This window comes from Gambusia affinis, linkage group LG10 (genome assembly GCF_019740435.1).
Source record: "Gambusia affinis linkage group LG10, SWU_Gaff_1.0, whole genome shotgun sequence".
Classification (NCBI taxonomy): domain Eukaryota; kingdom Metazoa; phylum Chordata; class Actinopteri; order Cyprinodontiformes; family Poeciliidae; genus Gambusia; species Gambusia affinis.
In genome coordinates this window covers 14,822,436-14,845,362 of record NC_057877.1, presented here as the reverse complement: position 1 = coordinate 14,845,362, position 22,927 = coordinate 14,822,436, and the positions used below count along the sequence as shown (strand labels likewise).

The following is a 22,927-nucleotide window of genomic DNA, read 5'->3' as shown; positions in this document are numbered from 1 at the left end:
ACTTTGAGAATAAATTTACACCAATGTAAATACATAAATAGAGGAAAGGAAGCTTGTACCAAACACATAGCCTTCCTTAGAAAGTCACCAAGAAAGAAAACATTGGTATCTTGTCTGTTCTTTGCTAAATTGCTCAAAGGACACTTATTCTGCTTCCCTGAACAGGCTAGGTCTCTGGTCTATACTGAACATGTTCATTATATATATATTTTTTTCACAAAGTTCCTCTTAGATAATGAAATTTTAGTCTGGTTGATTCTGCTTATTTTGATCTACTGTCAGAATCAGCCATTTTAGGGCCTCTTGTCACTTTAAGTCCAAATAAGCTGCTGCTGGTCCCCCAACTTAACACACTCGCATGAGAAAATATCTCCAAACAGATGAGCAATTCTTCCGTAAATAACAAGAAATTGACTAATAGGAGGCTGTTTCTCCCAGCTGTGAATTTCTGCAGCTCCTCCAGAGTTACCTGGAAGAACCAGAGTCTTGACTGTTCCTCAGTGTACTTGTGCAGCCTGTCAGATTTTTATGGACAGCCTATTTGATAAGCTTCCAGTTGTGTTATCCTCTTTCCTTATATAGATGACAGACTGAGAAATGTGTAAATGATGTTCAAAGACTGGGATATTGGTCTGCTTTGTCCTTCCTGTCATGTTATTTGGTCTTTATGATGCTTGATTGTTCTCTAATGTTTTCTAACAAATCTTTGTCATCTGAAAAGAATCCCTGAATTCAAACTGAGATAAAATTTCACACAGATGGACTCCGATTACCAGTTTGATGACTTCACAAAGGAAATTGTTGCACAAAATTTTATTAGGGGTATGAGACTGAAGGGAACTAAATATAGATTTTTACATAAACAGTGCATCATTTTCCTTTCACTTTACTTATGTGCTGCAAATCTGTCACATAAAATACCGTCAAAATGACATTTGTGGCCATGATGTGACAAATCTTCACAAAATTCAAGAGGCCTGTGAATATATTGCCAAGAGTGAAAAAGGCAGATGTAATATAATATAGTATACTTCACAAATTTCCTCATTAAAACAAAGAAAATAATAACTGAGACTCACCTGACCTGAGTAAAGTAATGCATGTGTTTTTTCTGTTTTAATATTTTAAGCAGCCCAGAATTAAAAAAGTGTAAAATGAAGAGAAAAAACAACAGGAGAATCGTTGACAATCAGTTGTGTCATGTTGCAATGACTTCTCACAAAAAGTTTGAGAAACGCTTTTCAGAGTGGAAATCCACTAAGGTGTGCTTTTTTTTTTCTTTTTTTTTTTTTTATGTCCTCAGATTTACACAGCAGTGGAGCACATTTCAGCGTGTAGTGTGTGTGATATGTTACAGCAATTGGCACCGTCTTCCCTTTTTTTCGCAGCAGCACCAGTGAGATCATGTTGGTAAGTACAGAGAAGTGATGAAACCATATACAGTACCGGTATATACTTTTCCCATCAGCATTTTTAGGTTCCCAGCATTATCCATTAAGCAATTGCCTCATACAGTTCATGTAAACACACAAGCATGTGTCTCCATTCATGAATTTTGCTCGTTCACACCCATTAAATGTACAGTTGAGAGAGTCCTGAATGACGGACATGACACATGCGGCTCTGTCTCAACTCTGGACTTCCTTCTCTGCCACATGTGCTAAACTCGCATGCATCTATTGCATCTGAAAAATCTAAGTTTAAAACCATGCTTCTAAGAATCCTGGGTTACAAAAGTGCAAATCTGCTGTCTCCGCAGTAATTCAGAGACAATATGTACGGTACTTAGCACTTGTGCAATTTCTGCTGATGTTGTAAGAAAACCACAGAAAATGGGGTCTGATCCATTTCTTCTGAGATTTATTGGAAATAGTGAAAGTAGTAAAGACAGAAGCAGCAAAAAAAAGAGTGAAAAAGCGAACAGGAGAGAAGAAACACTAAGACGTACACTGTAGGACTCAAAGGGAAGCATAAAGAAGGCAATAAGGAGAGAGAGACAGGCCAGGTCCAGTGGCCTGAATGAGTGAGCGTCTCTGAAAGTGGATATGAAGGCGGATGAGCCACGCCAGCCTCCTCTGACTGCATTAACAAAATCTAATGGAACGTCTGGCTCCAAGAGGCCTCGTCATCCATTATCTGACTGTTGCCCCATGCAACCAAAGAGGCTCGTCGTCTCAGAGGCTGCAAATCAGCCATCACACGTTTTGTTCTCGCTTTTCCTTAGTCTTATTTCCACGAGCTCAAACAAAAATGATACCTCAATCAGTTGTCCTGTACACGAAGAAGCCGTGATGTGGGGGCGGGGTGGGGGTGGGGGGGGGACAGAGAGGATGTTGTCTCCTCTGAGCCTGCGGCCACAAATCATGTTGAATTAAGAGGTGAAGAAAAGAAGATGATAGTCATGTGTCATACTTCGAGACATGAACTGAGGCCACACGTTGCTAAAAAGAACAGTTCGGTTTTAGAGTGACCTAAGAATCCAGAAAATAAGCACAGTGTTCTTCACACTGGCAGACATCACTGGAAAATATCATCATTAGAGATTTAATATCAATATGCCAGAAACCAAACCAATCTTTATAAAACAATAAATAAATAGACAACCTTTAATCTGAGAGCATGTACTCAGCAGAGAATCTTTTCTTGCAACATTTAGTTTTACCCATGACAATTCACATGAATGAAATGGAACCAAAACATTTCAAGAGTATCTTTGATGTTTTAATAAGCAATCTCTGACTTCCCTTTTCCCTGGGTGTAAATAAGACATGACGCAGAGGGCTATTTCTTTTGGCCAATTTGATTGGACAGAGACCCACATTTATTTTATTTTGTCCCCATGCAGAGGATGAAGGATAGTAGGGGGAGTTTAAGAAAACAGGACCCAAGACATTAAAGGAGCTATGCAAAGAGCTCTCTCTGTATGTTCTAACCATGTGTTTTGTTTTTGTTTTTTGTTTTTTTGTTTTTTTAATGTGTATTTCCCATTGGTTAGATCTGATCTTCATTTAGCGCAGCGAAATGTGTCGCAACTGTCCATTTTAGCTCATGTTTCCTGTCCAAGTTTAACCAAAACAAAGATGTTGAAAGTCAGGCTGAGTTATCGATTTAGAGCAGCCCCTTCTATCTTTAAACCAGATTCAGACATCCATAAATGTCTTTATGTGGACAACTTTTAACCTTTTAAATAAAATGTAATGTTGGTTAGGCAATACTGTGTTTTTTATGTCCAAACGTTTGGACACACCTTCTCACTGAGTTCAATGAGAAGCTGTGTCCAAACATTTGGTCTGTAATGTATATGTAGAATTTTCTTATATGGAAAAGTTCTGTCCTGTTGCCAAAATGGGTTTTTACAAAACATAATCTGCAGGGGTGCTAATACTCGCAGCAATGGAAATTTTGTCAACAATTATTTTTTTCCAACATATTTTTCTTCTGCTGAATAACTGTATTGAAGCTAAGTGGTTGATTTTTTTCCCAGAATGAGTGTCAGATTATTGCACTACAGTAAAATATTAATTTGTTTTAAGGGATTTAACACATATTGACCAGGATGCCTTGAAAAGTAGGTGATTCTATATTTATCTTTATAAAAATATAGATTTTACTTTTTTTCAGGCAGAGACCAAACATTAAGCAAGTTGTGACCATATCAGGGGAGTTCTTAGTGTTTTGGTTAAAGCGTAATGAGTTTGTGCCTCTAAATACTTTGGTGTTTTTTCTGAGCAAAATTCCAGTTTTAGTGACTACATATATCAACAAAATAAATTTGGATTATTTGTATTACATTTTTAACAGATTTTTTTTCCTCTTCCTGTTAGTTATTTTTGTAACTTTTGGGTCAGTTCTCTTTAGTAATGATTATTTTCCTAGTAATTGCTATTGAAACAGATCTGATTCCGCAGAGAAAATTACCATTTCACTGAAATAATTTATTAAACCCGTTTTTAATTAACAGTTTTTGGCTGCAAGACAACTTACGCTGAATTAATCTCTACACTTCAGGGACCTGAGCTCAATTTAGATAATTTTAGATTGATTCTAAGTGCAAGAGCTTCTGTATTTCATCACATTAAAATCTAATTTTTGGAGAAAGAAACATCTATAATGGTATAGGACTGCTTCAGTTTTCACTATGTGGGTAATTTACAGAAGGTTAATACTGCATTGTTGGTGATTAATGGGTGTCAGCCAAAATAAATGTTTCCATCTGAATTAACGTTCACACTTCACACCCAAACAAATCATCCAAAAGCCTGGAAGTCCTATAAACGTAGATTAATATTTTTTAATCTACTTTGATGGTATTTATAACCCAGATTTAATAAAGTTGGTCCAGCAATAAGGATTCCATCACCAGATATTCTTTTTGTAGAGCAACGCTACTCCTGTAACATGAAAGCAACAAACTTCTCGATTTCCCTGAAATGCTCAAAAAAACTGCAGAAAAAAATACTGCAGAGTTTTTAAATCATCAAGATTCTTCTTGTAAAAAAATAAATGTTAAAATCCTACTATTGTTCTAAAAAGCACTAGAGGGTTTTTGGCCCTAAATATTTCTCAAAGCTGCTTGTCAGGTATGAATTACCAATTCCCCTCAGGTGTGCTCAGGACCTGAATCTAACAAGGGGAAACAGTATAATTTTTTATCATCCTCAGCTCTTTAAAAAAGAAATGCTGAGATGTGCAAAATCAGTTGGCTCCCAGAAATCAGAAAGAAAAAATCAATATGTGCTGCAAATTTCTCAATAAGGCCATTTAATAAGCTTATTTAATCATTTTAGATCTAGCATGATGTTTACTTATTTTATTTTGAATTTCTGTTTTACTGTTTCTTAAATTTTAAGAAACAGTAAAACTTATCTCTTATCTATGAAGATAAGAGATACAGAATGTATCTTATTAAAAATCATAAGATCTATTATCTTCTATCTGCTCCTTTTTGATTGTGTAAAATTGCATGTCATGACTGTCTTATTTTCGTCATGACTGTTTGTCTTATTTTTTCAGTTTTTATCTTTTATTCAGTTCGAAATAAATAAATGTAAATTTTAAAAACTGTTTTCCCCTTACTTCAGTGACAGTGCCGTACAACAAACGTGCCCTGCAATAATTGTGATGTTTGAATGAAGGACCATGCTGCGTTCACTCTCACAGTGTATTTTTGGTATTGTGTGATTCTCACCCTGAAGCGAGTCAGTGTGGCCAGTGTTTGAGCGGGGGTGAGAAAATGACAGCATCCTCTGAGAATGAAAATGGGCAACAAACCAGGAGGCGAGTGGGTGGTTTGTGGACAGGTATATAATCTCTCATTAATCCATGGCACTTAACCCAACATGCACTGACTGCATCCTTTGTGTGCCAGCAGAGAGAGAAAGTGTTACAGGACCTGAGGCAGCTCTGATTCAGGACATTCCCAGGAACGCCGTGAGGAAATGAGGACACTGAGAAGCTGATGCATAGAAGTTCTGTGTCTATTTGTTCACCTTTGCAGGGTATGAGGGGGAAAAAATAACAGCACAAGGTGATAGCAGGTGGAAAATGCGGCCTTGCTTCTGCTGAGCCACCAAGTCCAAATGGTCATGTGACGACAGGATGATATGAATTTTAAGGAATTCAACTCATGTGATTTGGCTGCTCACGCACCAACCACACAGGGACATTTTTTCGCCTCTGAACAAATGTCCCTTTCTGCATTTGTCTTCAGCTAGCTTGTTTTCCTTCAAGCGAACAGTGGCTTATGTCAGTGGATCTCCAGATAATCATTTCTCCATCATTTTAATTCAACATCCACCCTCAATTGGCTTTGTGCTTTGTTTGCTTCTTGCAGTCTTCTCACCAGCTTGGGTACGGATTACTTGTAGTACAGGAAATAATCACGCCAAGGTCCATTAAGTGGGATGGCAGGACACCATATCAGCATTAATCTCCCACTTAGCAGAGCAGCCCCAGGAGGGAGAACAAGATGGAGGGGAGACAAGAGAGAAAATTGTTTGCAGCTCTTCTCTATTCCATTTTTTTTTATATCCTAATTTATTTATTTTTTTTACATTAGCACAGCTAAACCAAAGTTTCTATTTTTAATGCAGGTGTTATACAGTTTTGATGGGGATTTTACATACAGTCATATTTTGTAAGATTAATTTTACTTGTATTGACAAGTCATATTTGACAAGCAAAAATGACTCAGCAGAACATTTAATTGTTCTGTATAATCAATAAATTCTAACATTAGACATTTAAGGATTTTTAAATGTAAAAAGTGCCTTTACATTTTTGAGAAGCTGAAAAAAGCATTATGAGGCAGCTGGTTATGTAAATAAATTTGCTCTACTCTGAAAAGGGATGCTGGAGAACTCATCTTTTAAAATGGTACCTCAGGAAATAATTTGCACTACTCACTCAGTCTCTCACTGAAAGGTCAATTATGATCAGAAAGTCCAAATATGTGTTACCTTTTAGACACAAATCAAGTTAAGAAAGTTCAGTTCTCTTGCATATGGCTGTGACATCCTGGAGAAAATAAAACCAGTTTTTTTTTAATAGCATGAGAAGATATTTGTACTTTAGGAATAACTGACAAGTTAGTTTAGTTTAGTTCTTTTTGTATCTGTTGTTGGTTGTTTAACCAGTTAGAGGTTGGATGATTGGTTGGGTAGTTACATTGGTAGGTTAGGTAAAACTTTTTTTTTTTCAAATCATGTATCCTAAAACTTTTGGTACATGAATAAGATGAACATTTGCCTATTTCAATAAAACAAATAAATTGATTTCTAGTCATATTTTCTAACATTATATCAACACTGTTATTTGGGAAGTTAGTGGTGACATTTTACTTTTATAAAACTAGAAGAAAATAAAAGCCATCTGGAATAATAGGGATTTCTATGTATTTATAATTGTCAAAAAATGTGCAAAGTACTCCTTTCCATTTTTAATGCCAGTTTGAACTTTTCGTAGAAGGCAGTTTTTCACTAATGCTGTTTTTGACGAAATACTTTCTAAAAGGCAAGTTCATGTCAAATTTTGTCTGGGCTGACCTTTATAACAAGGTTAAACACAATTTTTCATCCAAAAACAGAGATTGGTTGATGTTATGGTGCCTTGCGCCATCTAGTGTCACTTACTACTTTTTAAGTATAGTTGCCCTTTAAGATCCCTGAAGAACCCAATGATCAACTAAGTTTTTAATCTTTTACGGATATTTTTCACAGATAATATTGTAAATCAAATTAATTTTTAAAGTTTGCTATGCATTTTGTTTTTTTTTTCTGTAAAATACCAAAAAGGATTTTTTTTTAATTGTCTGTGTATTTTTCACAGTGAAATGGGTCGTCGTGTTTGGTGCCTGATCACAATTCGCTGCTAGTAACCGTCAGTGGCTGAGAGTGGTGACAGCTGAACATTTAGTCATCTACTGTACCCCGACTACAATCGCCAAAATGTTCGAAGAAGCCAGTGAAGTGTTTGACAACATGTTCAAATCTTCATTTCCCCTAACCTTTATAGTGTTTATCCCCGCGGTGCTTATTCTGGTGTCTCCGCTCCCGGCCGAGGCGGCTCATGAGTTCACGGTGTACCGCATGCAGCAGTACGACCTCCAGGGACAGCCGTACGGTGAGCCTGCTGCTCTTCTCCTGTCTTATTTAAACTAAACGGATCTACTTGTTTGTTAACAGGTTACAACTAGTCATTCAGCTGAAGTGCTCCGTCAGTTTCAGACACCTTTAATGTAACGTTTCATTGACAGCTAACTAGCTGCTAATGTAGCCTAGCTTTCCGTTAAAGCAGGGTTGGTGTGTGACAGTACCTCCTTCCCTCTCCCATTGTACTACTCATGGTGTTAATTATTAATTAGCTAAGTTCATTTAAAATATGAGTTATTAATACTAACAGAACATGCTGAGAACTTTCCACTCTCTGTCAACTCATTAAAAAGCTGAAAGAAAATAGGAAGAGAGTTAAATGTAAACTTACCAGCCAATTAAAGATTTATTTACAAGAATTCACTTTTATTTCAAGGTTCAGATGTCATTTTCTGCTTTATCTTCCATTAAAATTCCTAAATTTTTGCAGAACATGTTGCTCTGCTGTGCTCAGATTTCCGTCACTAACCATGCACCCTGCTTTTTGAATACAGAGAATATGCTTTAAAAAGACAGAAATTAAGAAAATATATAAGCTAGAATTTGCTGTCTTGCCTCTTTTTTTTTTACAGAGATTGTTAGTAACAATGTGATTTGAATCTGACTTGAACTGTATTTGATTGGTTTTTAGTGGACTGAACTGGTCTGACTCAAATCAGTTTGGACTAGTGTGTTTTTAAAGTTTGTGATTTTGATCAAACCTGTTTGTCCTGTAAAGTGTCTTGAGATGTTGTGTGTGTAGGATGTGATTATTTGCATACCACCAGACGTGGTGCCTAGGTTAGGTTTATGTAAACTTTTTCACTAGGACAGGACAATATTGGAAGTGTACTTTATTGTAATTCAACACTACCTCAAAGATATAATGCTGAAAGAAATGATGTTGCATAAACCTACATAAAGACATAAAAAAATGTCAGAACAGTTGAAAAAAGAAACAAGTAAAGTAACTAATGTGCATTAAGTCGGATATATTAGACAGTAGAGAAATTTAATTATTTCACAATAGAAATGTGAGGTTTTAACAGACTTGTTGAGAACATTAATCAACATAATAGCAGCTCTTTCTGCATGTTTCAACAGTCTGATAGGATTTAGGACGAAACCTTTTCAATCTGCAGACTACAGTGTTTAACTGAATGAGAACAGACCATTTTTTCTCAAGGACAGCACAATATGGGTGTCCCAGTCACTCAGTTTTTTCTTTTGTCCCCATCCCAATACAATCAGTCAAGTAAGAACAGGCACAACCAGCTGATATTGCGTCCAGCCTTGATACTGGAATAAAGTGAATAGAATCAATGCCTTGAGTATCCTTGAAAAGCTATCACAGTAAAATAGCACATTATATTTCAGCAGTATCACACTTACTCATAAACTACTGACACTTTCGGCCTCAATAGGTTCTCCAAGAGGTTAGCCAGGAGAAGAAAGCTGCTATAATGTTGTGACCATGTCTTATGTTTGCTTACAGCGTCCTAATTTGTTTTTAAATGTGTATCTGGCTCAAAGATTCACCTACACATTTGTACGGTAGTTTGGCTGACGTGATCCCAATTAATCGTATGCAGGTAGAACGTTTTTTTTATTTCCGGCTTGCTGTGCTTTGAATGACTTCAGATTAATGATTAGTGTTTTACTTGTGCTGAGCGCTGCATCCTCTGCTACACTTCCGGCCGCTTCAGCCTCTCTCACTGTGAATCCCGTTTGAAAGGCTTCTGTGAAACAAACTATGACTGTCATTTGCAGTCACATAAGCTCAGAAACACTGAGAAAATGGTGGTAAAAGCCATTCAAATAATTTAAATGAGTAAGAAGATAAAACATAATGAAAACAACAGTTTTATTCAAAGCTGTTTTTTTTTTTTGTTGTTTTTTTCTTTTTATTGTCAGTTCCTATTTGACAAACATGACAAATGAATGACTGTTGCTTCTGTCAGAGTTTATCAGCTTGCCCTTTTCCTTTAGGTACCAGGAATGCCATCCTGAATACAGAGGCGCGTACTGTGGAGGCAGAGGTACTAAGTCGTCGCTGTGTCATCATGCGTTTGGCAGATTTCTCCTATGACAAGTACCAGAAAGCCCTGCGCCAGTCGGCGGGGGCCGTGGTCATCATCCTGCCCAAGAACATGTCCGCCATGCCGCAGGACATAGTGCAGGTATTGATGCGACTCACTATTCTTTGTTGTTGTTTTTTAAATATTCAGTCACTCTAATCTGTTTATCTGACTAATATATTTTAAGAGGATTCAAAAGTCATTTCTTGGTACACAATGCTCCGTCTGATCTCTTGATGGTTTCCAATCTGTCACAAGAGTCAGAAGCAAGTCAAAATTTTAAATGTGGAAAGCGTGACAAAGCCAAGCATTTGTTGTGTTTCTAAACCAGGGGTGGGCAACTCCAGGCCTCGAGGGCCGGTCTCCTGCAACGTTTAGATGTATCTCTACTTCAACACACCTGAGTCAAATAATGAGATCATTAGCAGGACTCTGGAGAACCTGACTGCACTTAGGAGGTGATTCAACTGTGTTGGATACGGGAGACATCTAAGAGTTGCAGGATACCGGCCCTCGAGGACCAGGATTGCCCACCCCTGTTCTAAACTCTTAAAAGAGATTATATTTGAAAAATCGAAAGCATTTCTTTCGTCCCCTAACTTATTATACCTCACACAACATGACTAGGCATCTTCTAGAATGTGAAAGATAAATTATGAATGAACTACTTTATTGGTCTATTGCTTGGGGGGGGGATAATTCCAGTAAATTTTCTTGAAAGTCATTTTTTGAAGATTAATTTCTAACTCATCTGTCAGGGAAAATTGAGATTAGATTTTCCTTGTCAGCTTATTTTTTTTTATTATTTTTTTATTTTATTTTTTATTTTTTTGCTGTCTGCGTCTTTCTCAAGGCATCTGTCTGATCTTATAAAGCCTGCAATTTTTCACTGTTTGCCCACTGTAGCAGTTCATGGAGCTGGAGCCAGAGATGCTGGCCATGGAGACCATCGTCCCCGTCTACTTTGCCGAGGAGGACGATGAGCTGCTGTCCATCTACACCCAGACCCTCACGTCCTCGTCCTCTCAGGGCTCCTTATCTGCAGCTGAAGGTAGAGACACCCGACGAGCAGAGGAGACTATGGCTTATGTTTTAAACATGGTTTGATTAGATATCGACTTACTTGTTCAACTTTTTTGTCTTACTGTAGTGCTGCTGCACACAGCCACAGCAAATGGCTTTCAAATGGTGACCAGTGGAGCTCAGAGCAAAGCCATCAGTGACTGGGCCATCACCAGTTTGGAGGTGAGACGCAGAAACATGAAAGCATAAATCGAGTAAAAATGCCTGTTCTGCAGTTTTTAAATATATTTGCTTTGGGCAATTCTGTCAGCTGCATTCAGAAGTATGAGGTTAAATGACAATACTTATATGTTGGGAGATAGTGAGAACATTTCTTGTATAGAATTCAAGTATAATTAGAAAAAGGGTTTGAGGTTCAATGAATATTGGAGTAGAGGGAGCTTTAGGGGAAAGGTTTCTAACCAGTCTCTGCTTTCTAGGGCCGTCTGACTGGAGTTGGAGGAGAGGACCTTCCCACCATCGTGGTGGTGGCTCATTATGATACTTTTGGTGTTGCTCCAGTATGTTGACCTTTTCTATTTCCTTACTTCATGGTCTATTGTAATTTTAGCACATTCAGCAAAACCCAGCAGCACAAATGTCTCCCTAAATGTTTCGCAACAACAACATTTTGCAACAAAAGGCCAGCAAACTAAACCCTGATCTTTTATTGCAGTGGCTGTCATATGGCGCAGACTCAAACGGCAGTGGTGTGTCCATGTTGCTGGAGCTAGCTCGCCTCTTTTCCAAGCTCTACACCTACAAGAGGACGCACGCTGCGTGAGTCAAACCATCATTAAGATGATTTTGATCAGATGTGATCAGAGCTAGCGGTTCTGTGCTGCTCCTCAGTGAAGCTCTGCAGATATGCTGATCTTGTTTTTAGGTACAACCTGCTCTTCTTTGTGTCTGGTGGAGGGAAGTTTAACTACCAGGGTACTAAGCGTTGGCTAGAGGACAACCTGGACCACACAGGTGATGTTTAGTTGTCCAAACTCTCACACCTGGGGAACTCCTTTCAGAACAAGTTTCTCCATTTGGATTTGACTTATTAGGCACATTTGTTTACAAATATTTGAAACTAATTCATTGAGATAGACTGGATGTATTTACAAATGTATTACTAGTTGGTCCCTCTTATTCACGCATTTGACTTTTTCTCTCTTTTTTTGATTACCATCTTCAGACTCCAGTTTGCTGCAGGACAACGTAGCGTTTGTGTTGTGTCTGGACACTCTGGGGAACGGCGACTCGCTCTACCTTCATGTGTCCAAACCTCCAAAAGAGGGAACCCCTCAGTACTCTCTGCTCAAAGAACTGGAGACTGTAAGAGTTCAAGTACCCATCATGCATCAGTCTTGTCAGAATAACCACATTTACCATTGAAAAAAAGCCCGTGATAAAATAAGCAGCGTCCTGTGCTGCAGCGACTTGCAGAGACATGTTCGGCGCTCACAGTTACAAAAATCACATTTATTTGATACTGTATGAGTGTCAAGAGTTTATTCATTTTACCTGAAGTCCTTTCTGCTAACAAGGCTCAGGATGCCTTTCACTACCTTTAACAGGCGACAAAGATTTGGTTTCAGTTTGTATTTTTGTTTCTTCTCCCTTCCCAGGTGGTTGCAAGTCAACACCCTGAAGTAAAGTTCTCCATGGTTCACAAGAAAATCAACCTGGCCGACGACATGCTGGCCTGGGAGCACGAGCGCTTCGGGATCCGCCGGCTGCCGGCCTTCACTCTGTCCCATCTTCCCTCGCACCGCTCGGCTCAGCGCTCCAGTATCATGGACGTGCGGTCAGTGTCCCCCTCCTCTCGCCATGGAGCGGGAGAGCCCCCTGCTGGGTGGGTTCATTACTGCAAGTTACATGAATTCCCTAAAAGAAAGAGTCTTGCGTTGCAGCTCCTAGTTTCTTCCATCGTCTGTATGTCGCTTTAAAATGACGTTTCATCTGTGTTGCCTCCAGATAGGTCTGACTGATCCGAATCTGAGCATTTCTGGGGTGATATATTTTATTTGTTAAAGGAAGGGTGATTTTTAAATATTTTGTCCAGTATAATAAACTGTTAAAGGGTCTGTTCTTCCTCCCAGCATTTCAAGGTACACATTTAAAACAAGAAATCCTGTCCAAAGAAGAAAGTTTATTGCCGTTATTTGGCAGAAATATCCAGCTCCTTCATTAGTGAGCCGCTCAGTCTGCTGGCTCAGTGTTTCAGTCCTTAAAAGTTTGGGGGGTTTTTTCTCCTAAAACCTGGCTTGGATGAGGTGCAATGTTTCAAATGTTCTTTTTATTTATGTAACTTTATTCTTTTAGCCATCAGAGAAGAGATAAACAAGCTTATTTCTAACCCCGCAATGTAGCGGCGCCTTAAAATCTCTTTGCTCCTCGTTTGTATTTCTTTCCTCATCTCTCAGTAGATTCTCAATATTTATATTCCAGTAAACACAGGGACCACCTTGATTTAAAGCAACATGTCACATCACAAAACTTCTTTTTTTTTCCACCTGTGAAGTAGCACAGAGTGGCTGCACAGATTTGCCTTTTGGTTTTGGCACCATGGAGAAGCTGATTTATAAAACATGGAAGTAAGGCTGCAGTATTTCTGATTCAAACTGTGATATGAGTTGTGATTAGTTTGCATTTTTCTTAACTGATTCTGTCCTTTCCATCATCACCATTTTTCTATCACTCTTCTTGACTGTGAACCTCTCAGCCACCAAAGGCTGCAAAAGTTTGGATCGGGTGTGTGTACCAAGGACCGTGCTTTTGACTAAATACATCATTTGCTTAAAATATATCAACTTACCAAATGTTGCAGGTCTTTTGGATTGTGATAAATACAATTTGACTTATTTTTCAGCTTCACTCAGAAACAACTATGCATGTTGAGTTGTGGCCCTGTTGGCCCTCGATGGCCCTACAGAACTTATCAGCTCCTGTTATTCTAAGTTGGCTGAGTATCTGTCTGCTTGGGCAGCGTGTCGAGCTCCTCTGCTTTAAAAACCCGTTTCTTCTTACAGCCCTCATGTAGATGTCAGCAAGCTCAGCAGGAACGCCAAGGTGGTAGCAGAGGCTCTGGCGAGGGTCATCTACAATCTCACAGAAAAGGTAAAAATCCACAGTGAATAATTTAAGTGTAATTCGTTCTGCTTATTTTCTGCATGTAATGCATTCTGTCCGTTTCTCTTCTGCAAAGGGAGCTTCTGGAGATCTCCAGATCTTCACAGAACAAATGGTGTGTAGCTACTGAGTCAACAAGAAAACGAGTTTAACCCTCTGTGTATAATTTGAGACACTGAATGGACTCTGTCCAGCGGTAGTGATGTACTTGGTGTCCCACGTCAGCAGGTGCAGGAGGAGCATCTGTCCGCCGTGGTGGACTGGCTTACAGCGCAGCCGCGAGCCGCTCAGCTGGTGGACAAAGACAGCAGCATCGTCTCCACGCTGGAGTATCACCTGGGCCGTTACCTCAAGGACGTCAAAAGGCACTACGTCAAAGCTGACAAAAGGTGACGGTGGAGCAAGGAACACTGATGAAGCACAGATGAAAATGGTGACGCTGTCAGTTAAACACGGCGCCTACAGTCTGGAATTTCACTTTGGTTTCCAGTTGTGGAGAAGTATGGACAAAGAAAATAAGAGTCTGGAAAAATATTTGTGCTTCCAGAGTTTTGATTGTGTAAATGTTGTACTTTTATCCTCTGTTGTATACTTTGAATGCTGTATGTTAATACTTTTATCCTTTCAGCATTTCTGATGATTTTTTCCTTCCTATTGTCTGTCATTGTCCCCTTTTTTTATCCTTCTGTTTTCACTCCTTCATCCCCTTCTGTCCATCTTGAAGTCTTTATTTCCTTCTCTCTCTCCTTTCCTTTTATCCTTATTTATTTTCTTTCTGCTGTCCTTCCATCCTCTCCTTCCTTGTTTTCATCTGTCCTTCTTTCATTTACTCTTCCTTCCATCCTTTGTTTTTGTGCCCTGTCTTTTTCAGATTGCCATGAATTCAAATTGACAGTTCTTGCTGTATAATTAACATAAAGGATCGACAAATCATCCTGGAAAATGTTTATCTGATCTATGGAAGCCAAATTAAACCACACAAAGTAAATGAACCACTTTCTGTATTACGCCAGCAGTAATGGGAATCGGGTTTCTTCAAGCTGCTAGAACATACTGTCAGACCTGTTGGTGATCTGTTTACTCTAAATATGATCTTAAAATAAAAGTTTCACTTTTCTCCTTTTCAGGGATCCAGAGTTTGTTTTCTACGATCAGCTGAAGCAGACTATGAATGCTTACAGGTACGGCATCATCTCCTCTGAGATGCTTCAGTTCGTCTAAAGCCACAGTGTTCGTCTCAGATGGTTTTATCAGCAGTTTGGCCCCCGGCTTCTCCAACCTCCATATTCACCATGTTGATTGAATACATTGGTAGAAGGAGGATTTCTGCTCCTTCTAGGTTGTTTTAAGAGATCAACCTTACTTTAAAGTTGTAAAAACTCTGCAGCTTCCAGCTAATTGTAACAAGCTCTGCAGTTTTAGTTTATCGCCGCTGATATAATTAATGTTCGGATCATTTTGAGATGAACTGCCTTCAGATGCCAGAACTGCTGATGCTCCTCTCTCAGTCTTTGCCATTTCCCCCCCCTTTTTTCTCAGAGTGAAGCCAGCTATTTTTGACCTGCTGCTGGCTCTCTGCATTGCAGCCTACTTAGGGATGATGTATCTGGCTATCCAGGTAAGTCACTACGTTGTCGCAGTAGCTTGTTTCTCCTTAGGGACCGCCATTGAGAAATATGTGGAGCATCGGTTTAATGGAAGGTCAAAAAAAGAAAATTTCAGCTTTTACTTTTAGAGCTGCTTATTAAAATGTAGGTCTTCAGTTATTTATTATTATTTTGTACTATTAAAGAAGATGTTTAATTAAATAACAGATGGATCATCATGAATTGAAACTAGAACAGAATTGCAATAGTGGAGTTTTATTTCTAGTTTATTTTACTTATTGGTGTTTAATGTCAGAGTGAGGGGGAAAAGCTTTTTGTAGTTTGTGAATTATCTGGTTTCTGCTGTGTGAACAGTAGCAGAACGTGCCGTCTGTAAGTCAGAGATTAATTTGTCTCCTTTCTCTTTCCGCAGAACTTTGGACTCCTTTACAGCGTTGTCCGGAGAATCACGCAGCCCAAAGCCAAGGTCCACTGAGGTTTCCTGTTCTCAAGATCTCACTGTACCTCCTTCCTCAAATCCAGACACTCTAGCCAGTAAGAACGCAGAAGCTGGACCGAACTGCTGTTCTGATCAGGCCCAGAAACGTCACTTCCATTTCCTTCGCCCGGATGCACAAACTATGATGTCAGATCCTGTCTTGCTGCCAACCTTTTCCTGGTCTCATGGACCTCGATATTCAGGAGTCGTGTTTTGAGATGTTAACAGTTGGGTTATGTTTTTCTGTGCTGATTCCTTGTTTATTTCCCCGTCTCTCTTTGAGCGGGACTGATGTGTCGTATTAGGCAGCTAGAAACTCAAGTCTGGAGTTTCTGTGATCACAGGCCTGTCGAAGGAAAGATGCAAAGTTTTCTAGTTTCTTTCAATATCCATTTTACGTGCTTATGAGATGTCCTGCAAAATGCGTAACTATTGTTCTTTGTGTTTCAAAAATTCCTCCAAAACAGAGGGTCAATTACCAAGCATTTAATGTCTCAAATCAATAATATCCAACGTGGAATAAATTGCCTTCAAAGTTTTTGTGCAAATTTAACCTTTATTTTTAGCTCGTGGCAGTCGGTCACTTCTCATTTCAACGCTGGATATTTGACAGCCTGGTTCTGCTGGAAAGGGAGCTGAATTTGAACAAGAAGAGCGATCAAAATTAATCGAACACATTCTGAAATTTGAGTAGGTGATTGTCAACACTTTGAAAACAAACAAAAAAACTCCCAAGAAACACTGTTTACAGAAAAGACGATCTGTGAAATGTGAAGATGCTTTTAGAACTTTCTTTTTTCTTACCACTTGATTTGTGAATCTTTCACCAAATAAACTGTTTGTGGATTTCTTCTTTATTCTACCATTAATTACTTTTTTCTTTCTTTCTTTCTTTTTTTTTTTACTTTTTCATGTTGCTGTGACTTTCTATGATTTATTTTTGATTCTTGAATATTTTCCTCCCTTGATTAAAAGAGATTGTTCAATCATGTGATGGCAAGTATTGGAAAAATCTTGTTTTCTTATATCAGAGCACGCCCAAATCACATTTCTCGGCAGAAAACGATTTGATTTTTGACTCCTCTTTTTTTTTTTTCTCTCTGAGCAACAATTTCAAACCTGGAGGGTATTTAAAACACTGGGCTTCTTAAAAATGGTTAGAAACCAGACAAATGAGGCAGAAATGTCCTGAATGGTTTTCTCTATGGTGTTTTTGGTGTTTATCTGCTTTGTTTTCTTGTATTCTTTTGCATCACTGCATGACCCATGGCAACAATTACCGAACTTCTTATTTACCGACGGAAAAAACTGGTACAAATAAAATCTAATTTATTGGAGTGGTTTGTTCTTGTCTGCGCACTGAGATGAACTTTCCTCTGCAGCCCGTTTCACGTCAACCGCGGCACTTGGATCTTTGCAATGAAAAATTGTGATTTTAAAAAATAAATGACAAAATGGGACTTGTCTTTTTTGTTTACTGACATTGTTTATTTCATGAGAACAAAATGAAACATTGGCTGAATGGCATTAAAACTGTATTACAAAAGAGCAAATACAGATCTCTAATCAAGTGTTTCAAAAAAGTGGTCAAATTCAGACTGGGAAAAAAAGTTGAGGGAATTCATTTTTTCTTAACTTTTGTAGTTTACAGTGTTCACCAGTGGTCCAAAAAAAAAAAATCAGTAAAATGCATTTCAATGCCTGATTTAGTCAATGACCCTTCAGTCATGGTAAAAAGTCTCAATTGCTCTCTTGTTCTTTGTTTTAATCTACTAATAAGCGATAAAAACAATACAATTAGAAATACCCACCGGGCTTCTGTGCCCGACGCTCAACCAGCTCCTCAGCTTCAATCACCAACTCCCACATTTTGCCTTTATTGTTTCAGTGGACATTTTTTGGCACAATTGAAGCACTGGTGGAGCTGACACATGCTCCATACAGTTTCTGCGCAAAATTTCATATTAAATGGTAACAAAATGTGGACTGGGCCTTGATTTCATCATTGCTAAATTATTTCAGCTCTTTTTACTTCAACAAAAGATTTTTCCTTCCAGCTTATTCCTGCAGAGCTGAACTTAAATCAAAAGAATGCCACTTCTTAAATCGTATTAATGCAGCGTTCACTGTTATGATAATGAGATTAGATCTGCAGATGCTACGTCATTCACAACGTGGTTTTGTTTGAGCGTACTTGAACATTTCTGTCCGATCCTGATGTTTTGGAAACATGCAAAACTCCACCACATCTCCTGTGGACATAAACATGTATTTGGTTTGTTATTACAATAAACCCCAAGGTCCTCTTTTATTAGTCTGACATTAGGCGTCGAATTCAGACTGTCCAATGTTCAATCTGTAAACTGAGCTGCACACGTGAATCATCTTGTTTTTAGTTGTTTCCTTTGTTTAGGATCATGGGAATCTCAATTCTTGGCTGTATTTTTAAAAATAGTTCTTGGCACCCCTTGTAAAGATGCATAAAAAGCCTTTAAATAAAGTAATATTTTATTACATATCACACTGAAAATATTCAGTCAGGAAAATAAAAACTTTTTATTTTGAACAAAGCCACAGGTGCCTGGTGTATTGATTCTCCTATTTTTCTTAAATGAATTTTTTTTATGCAGTTTTCTCTAAATAGGATATTGTGTCAACTTACAGTTTGCTAAACTGCATTTTGGTCAGAAAACTCCACATTGGTCTGACTTAAAACAAAGTCAAATTGTGAATCAGCCTCTGATTTCCACTGTAAAGCACGGTGGAGGATCTGTGATGCTTTGAGTCTGTTTCTCTTCTAAAAAGCCCAGTGGACTTTTTACAGCATGAGATCTTTAAAATATAAGATTTTCACTGCAAATCTGATAAACGGGAGTGGTTCACCAACAGATCTAGAAAAAATAATCTAGAACCACAGTTTCTGGTACAATTATTTCTACACATGGGTTTCCCCCTGCCCCCATCTGAATAAATATGCGATTACAACAAACTATTCATTTATTTCAAGGTTTTTTGCACATATTTACCGATGTCAGCATCTCAAAACCTCCAAAAGGGTAAAGGTTTTCAAAAAGCTCATTGATGAAAAACGTCCACCAAAGCCAACAAACCCTGAGGTGCAATAGTGACAGAAACCATCTAGACAGGTACTTCTAGAGAAAGTTTGTTGTTTGCTCCTCGCTTCGCAGCCCTCTGATGTAGTGAGACAATCCAGATCACAGATTTCAGGGTTTGTGACTCACACTGGGATTACTGCTGTCATTAAATGAGAAACAGATTAGAGTATCAGAGCTGAGAAGGTAGTTGAGCAACAGGCGGACCGCGTTGTTTACAGCACAGATGTACTACAGTAATAAGAGAGTGATCAACAGGAACGGGTCAAAGGCTGAATCCAGATGTTGGTCCAGATAGAGGTGAGTGATGGTCCCCTGATCACATGACTGTCACCGACATCAGCAGAAAACAAAACAAAACATCTGGAATACAAACAGTGCTCTCAGAGATAAAAACAGCAGCAATTAAACGAAAAAAATAAAATAAAATAAAATACAAACATCAAATTAACTACAGCAACAATAATCATAATTTAAAGTACAATTTCAAGATAAGCTTCAATTTTTCCTGAAACATTGGTTTGAGGATGATGGAAGACAGAAACGAAAGAGAACAGATTATCAAACATCTGCGGCCTGCTCCAGCAGCACAAGCATGCTGTCCCTCCAAACAAGAGCTGGAATTTGATCGAGAAGGTAGACAAAGTGGAAACGTTCCTTATTCTCTTCTACAGGCATGCAGTAAACCAGCAGGCACCTCAGGAAAATGGTTCCTTTGGGTTTTCAATTTGTGGTTCAAGTTTTGAAAAATATTTAAAATTCTAATTGCTTCTGGTTTCAAGATGTGCATCTTATACAGCTGGAAAAATAAGCATTGAACGCAGCAACGTTATTACGGCGCATTTATTTTTAAGGTGACTCAGCCCAGATGTCGGTAATAACATGTAAGGGAATAAAACCAACTTAGTGGAATGACACAGATAATAAACAGGAAACAGAAAATTCTGTTTTGGTGGAACACCTTCACAGAGTCTCCTTGATGGATAACCTACGTGGTTTCGATGCATTCTTTCAAACTAGTTAAAATCCTCAAGGTTCTGGTGAGATATTCTCTCTTGTTTATAACAAATGTCATTGTATAATTTGCTGTAAAAAGACTGCAGAGACCTTTCAACAATTTGTAAATGAGAAACATTTTTAGAGGCCATAAATTACGACTGAACCTTGAGCAACAGATTTCCCAAGTACTAACCGATTTCAGCATTTTTGCATTTTTACACCTCCTTTTTTTTCTTGTGTCACTCCACTTTATCACATATGACCTAACTAGCAGATTAATATGTGTTTATTTCTCTGTAAGTGTTTATTAGTTGGGATGTTACTGAAATCCGATGTGAATTACATGCTAACAACACCATTAAAAATACATTTACCGAGAACACTGACAACGCTTATTTTCTCCAGCGTATAGTTTGATCACATTTATCAAGAAGATGCGTTTAGGTGCCGCTGGGAGAATGTGTAAAATACTGACTTGTTTGTTAGGATTTCCAGGAGCAGTTTTAGTTGTTGGTGATACAGCTAAAAGATTTGTGAAAAATACGTCACACATTTCCAAAACTCATTTTGACTTCATGCATTCCTGAATAGTAGAGCGACTGCATACACTGTGTTTTTGATTTTCCACCACCGTCCGTCACCTGAACACATTGAATATCATTTAACAATATTAGAAATCTCTTTCGTAAGCAAATCAAATTGCGGTAAAGACTCTGTCAATCAATTCTAGCTGCTTGCCGTCATTAAACCAGCAGTGAGCTTGTGTGCCTTCATGTCAGTGCACCAACAGATGCTATGTAGCCTATACAGAGACAAAACAGCACAAGAAAAAGGAAAAGGAGCGCTTTCTGGAGAGGAATCCAAGGGAATATTCAAAGTTCATGTGGGTCAGAAGTCTCACGGAATAAATTATTCCTGTTACTTTAAAGGTTGCGGAATCTTGGCGTCCTAAAACATGCAAACGCTGCGTCTGGCCTCTCAGTTCAAATGAATGGTTGTAGGAAACTGGGAAGCAGATGAAGGATTAGCAGAGATAATCCATCATTTCTTCTCATACAATAAGTCGGAGCGGATGGATGGAAGTTAACGAAGTGGAAAGGGAAGAACGACTAAACAAATAACCTCAACCTGATGCTGCTGTTGCTTGTTCCCTTGGTTCCTACAGGTTATTCGAAGACAAGAGAACACATCTAGACTGGGTCCTATCCTCATCTCTCCCTCAAGAAGGTTCGCTTCCACTAGATCTATCACATGTTAATCCGACAACAGCAAGACAGGAAGTCAGCTGAAATGACATTCACAGTGCTCTAATAAAATAAAACTGAAAATAAAATGCTCTAAAACAAATACAAAATATAAACTGATTGCACCCTAACTTTCCCTTCTCTTCTTCTTGTTTTTTTCTTTTGTTTTGTGATTGTGATGCTCTTTCCCGTCCGGTCACGTTTTGAACGTCTGCTGTCCGAGGAGCGCCTGCAGGTGCAGTCCAGAGCCAGGAGGGGGCGCCCGAGAGCCTGTTATAGATGCTTGTCCTTGATAACGCCGTTCTGTACGTGCTTCCTGCGGGAAGAAAGGCACACACAGACAGAAGAGTGCGGGATAAGAAGGAGTGCACACGGCAGGAGGGCTGATGAGCAGATGTGCAACATTTGGTTCAGAGGATATCAGAACGTGTTCAAGGTCGCCCACATAAGGACGTAATCACATCTCAGTATGGTCTTAGGCTGTTTCAGACCCCCACCTGTGCAAGATTAGCTTGTTCAGCACCAGCCTTCCAAGAGGACAGGTAGGCCAAAACCAAACCGTTAGATTATCTCTCAATACATTATTCAGGGTTTTCCTGAAACTGCCCTGGGCAGTGAGATGGACTGGGTGAAGAGGAGACTTCAGGTTTGCAAGTGTCTGCAGAATAGTGATGTTACGTGATGAGCCGAGGCTTCGAGGCGTGTGTCGAGTAATGGAGGGGGCGTTTCCGTAAAGCGCGTGTCGAGGCTTGCTTCATTTAGGGGAGGAGCCGAAAACGATGACGTCCGAGGCCTCGCTGCCCGGCTGTACCACGTGACTGCTTCGGGAAATGGCTCAGATTTTGTCGCGCGGTGTGACAGCTTTATAAACCCCACAGGCTCCATTCAAAATGTGGGTTGTTGTAGGCGAGTTGCGGTCAGTTGAGAGAGTGGACAGAGTTTTGATAGTTTGGATAGCAGAGTTTGGATAATGGTTATTTAGTTTGAGACAGTTAGTTTGGTGTTTGGAGAGTTTAGGAGAGAGATAGATAGATAGGAGATTTAGGAGCGCGAAGACAGGATAGGAGTAGGATGGAGCCAGCGAGAGGTAAGGTGAACTGAACATTTGCAGATGCATTAGGTTTGCTTATGAGGAACTGTATTTTTCACTGTTTCTTATTTTCTGTAAAGGTGAGGTGTTTATTGTGCACCAAGGAGTTGGGGTACAATAATAACACCTCATCCATGCTAAGACACTACCGTGCCTTGCATGAGAATAGGGAGGAAACTGGAGCTTCACCCAGCCAAGGTATTTCATTACTATACTATATACTATACTATAATCATCGGTCACTGTACCCCAATCTGTACAAACTTGCACTTATTTATTTATGCACCCCGGCATTATCTGTGCCATGTGAGTGTGTCTTTTCAAAGGCTGGAGAAGTAGTGTCAAAAAAGAGAAATCGTTTGAAACCTAAAACTGTGGAGAAATTGTTGTTTCTTAATAAAAATGAATGAAATCATCCAAGTTACACAAGCATTAGCCTATTCACTACCCCCTCCCTACTTCCACAAGCACTTTCACTGTCCTCTGCCTGATTAAGCTCATGCCA

The 22,927-nt window shown here is 39.0% G+C and overlaps 2 protein-coding genes across 5 annotated transcripts in view; one reads left to right on the top strand and one right to left on the bottom strand.

Moving 5' to 3' along the window:
• Positions 1-7,327: 7,327 nt before the first annotated feature.
• ncln (nicalin) lies at positions 7,328-17,441 on the top strand. 4 transcript variants are annotated; one of them, XM_044129384.1, is made up of 15 exons: positions 7,328-7,620; positions 9,618-9,808; positions 10,613-10,757; positions 10,857-10,951; positions 11,209-11,289; positions 11,445-11,548; positions 11,655-11,743; positions 11,955-12,094; positions 12,388-12,566; positions 13,792-13,879; positions 13,968-14,006; positions 14,120-14,280; positions 15,019-15,072; positions 15,431-15,509; positions 15,911-17,441. In XM_044129384.1, the coding sequence occupies exons 1-15, from the start codon at positions 7,446-7,448 to the stop codon at positions 15,971-15,973; spliced, it is 1,683 nt and encodes a 560-aa protein (XP_043985319.1). In that variant the 5' UTR covers positions 7,328-7,445; the 3' UTR covers positions 15,974-17,441. The 4 variants fall into 4 exon arrangements, with proteins under 4 accessions (XP_043985319.1, XP_043985318.1, XP_043985317.1 ...); XM_044129383.1 differs by having other exon boundaries at positions 7,331-7,620; positions 14,117-14,280; XM_044129382.1 differs by having other exon boundaries at positions 7,346-7,620; positions 12,388-12,614.
• A 1,517-nt stretch (positions 17,442-18,958) lies between these two features.
• The window catches only part of cers1 (ceramide synthase 1), a 30,843-nt gene continuing 26,874 nt past the window's right edge, over positions 18,959-22,927 (bottom strand). The window contains exon 7 of the mRNA XM_044129385.1: positions 18,959-21,648. Coding sequence (XP_043985320.1) covers positions 21,606-21,648 — 43 coding nt within the window. The 3' untranslated portion in view covers positions 18,959-21,605. The remainder of the gene's footprint in view (positions 21,649-22,927) is intronic.

Coding starts and splice junctions, on each gene's coding strand:
- ncln (XM_044129381.1), top strand. CDS start 7,446: ATGTTCGAAGAAGCCAGTGAAGTGTTTGACAACATGTTCAAATCTTCA. Junction 9,809..10,612: donor TGCCGCAGGACATAGTGCAG/GTATTGATGCGA, acceptor TGCCCACTGTAG/CAGTTCATGGAGCTGGAGCC. Junction 13,880..13,967: donor TCTACAATCTCACAGAAAAG/GTAAAAATCCAC, acceptor TCTTCTGCAAAG/GGAGCTTCTGGAGATCTCCA.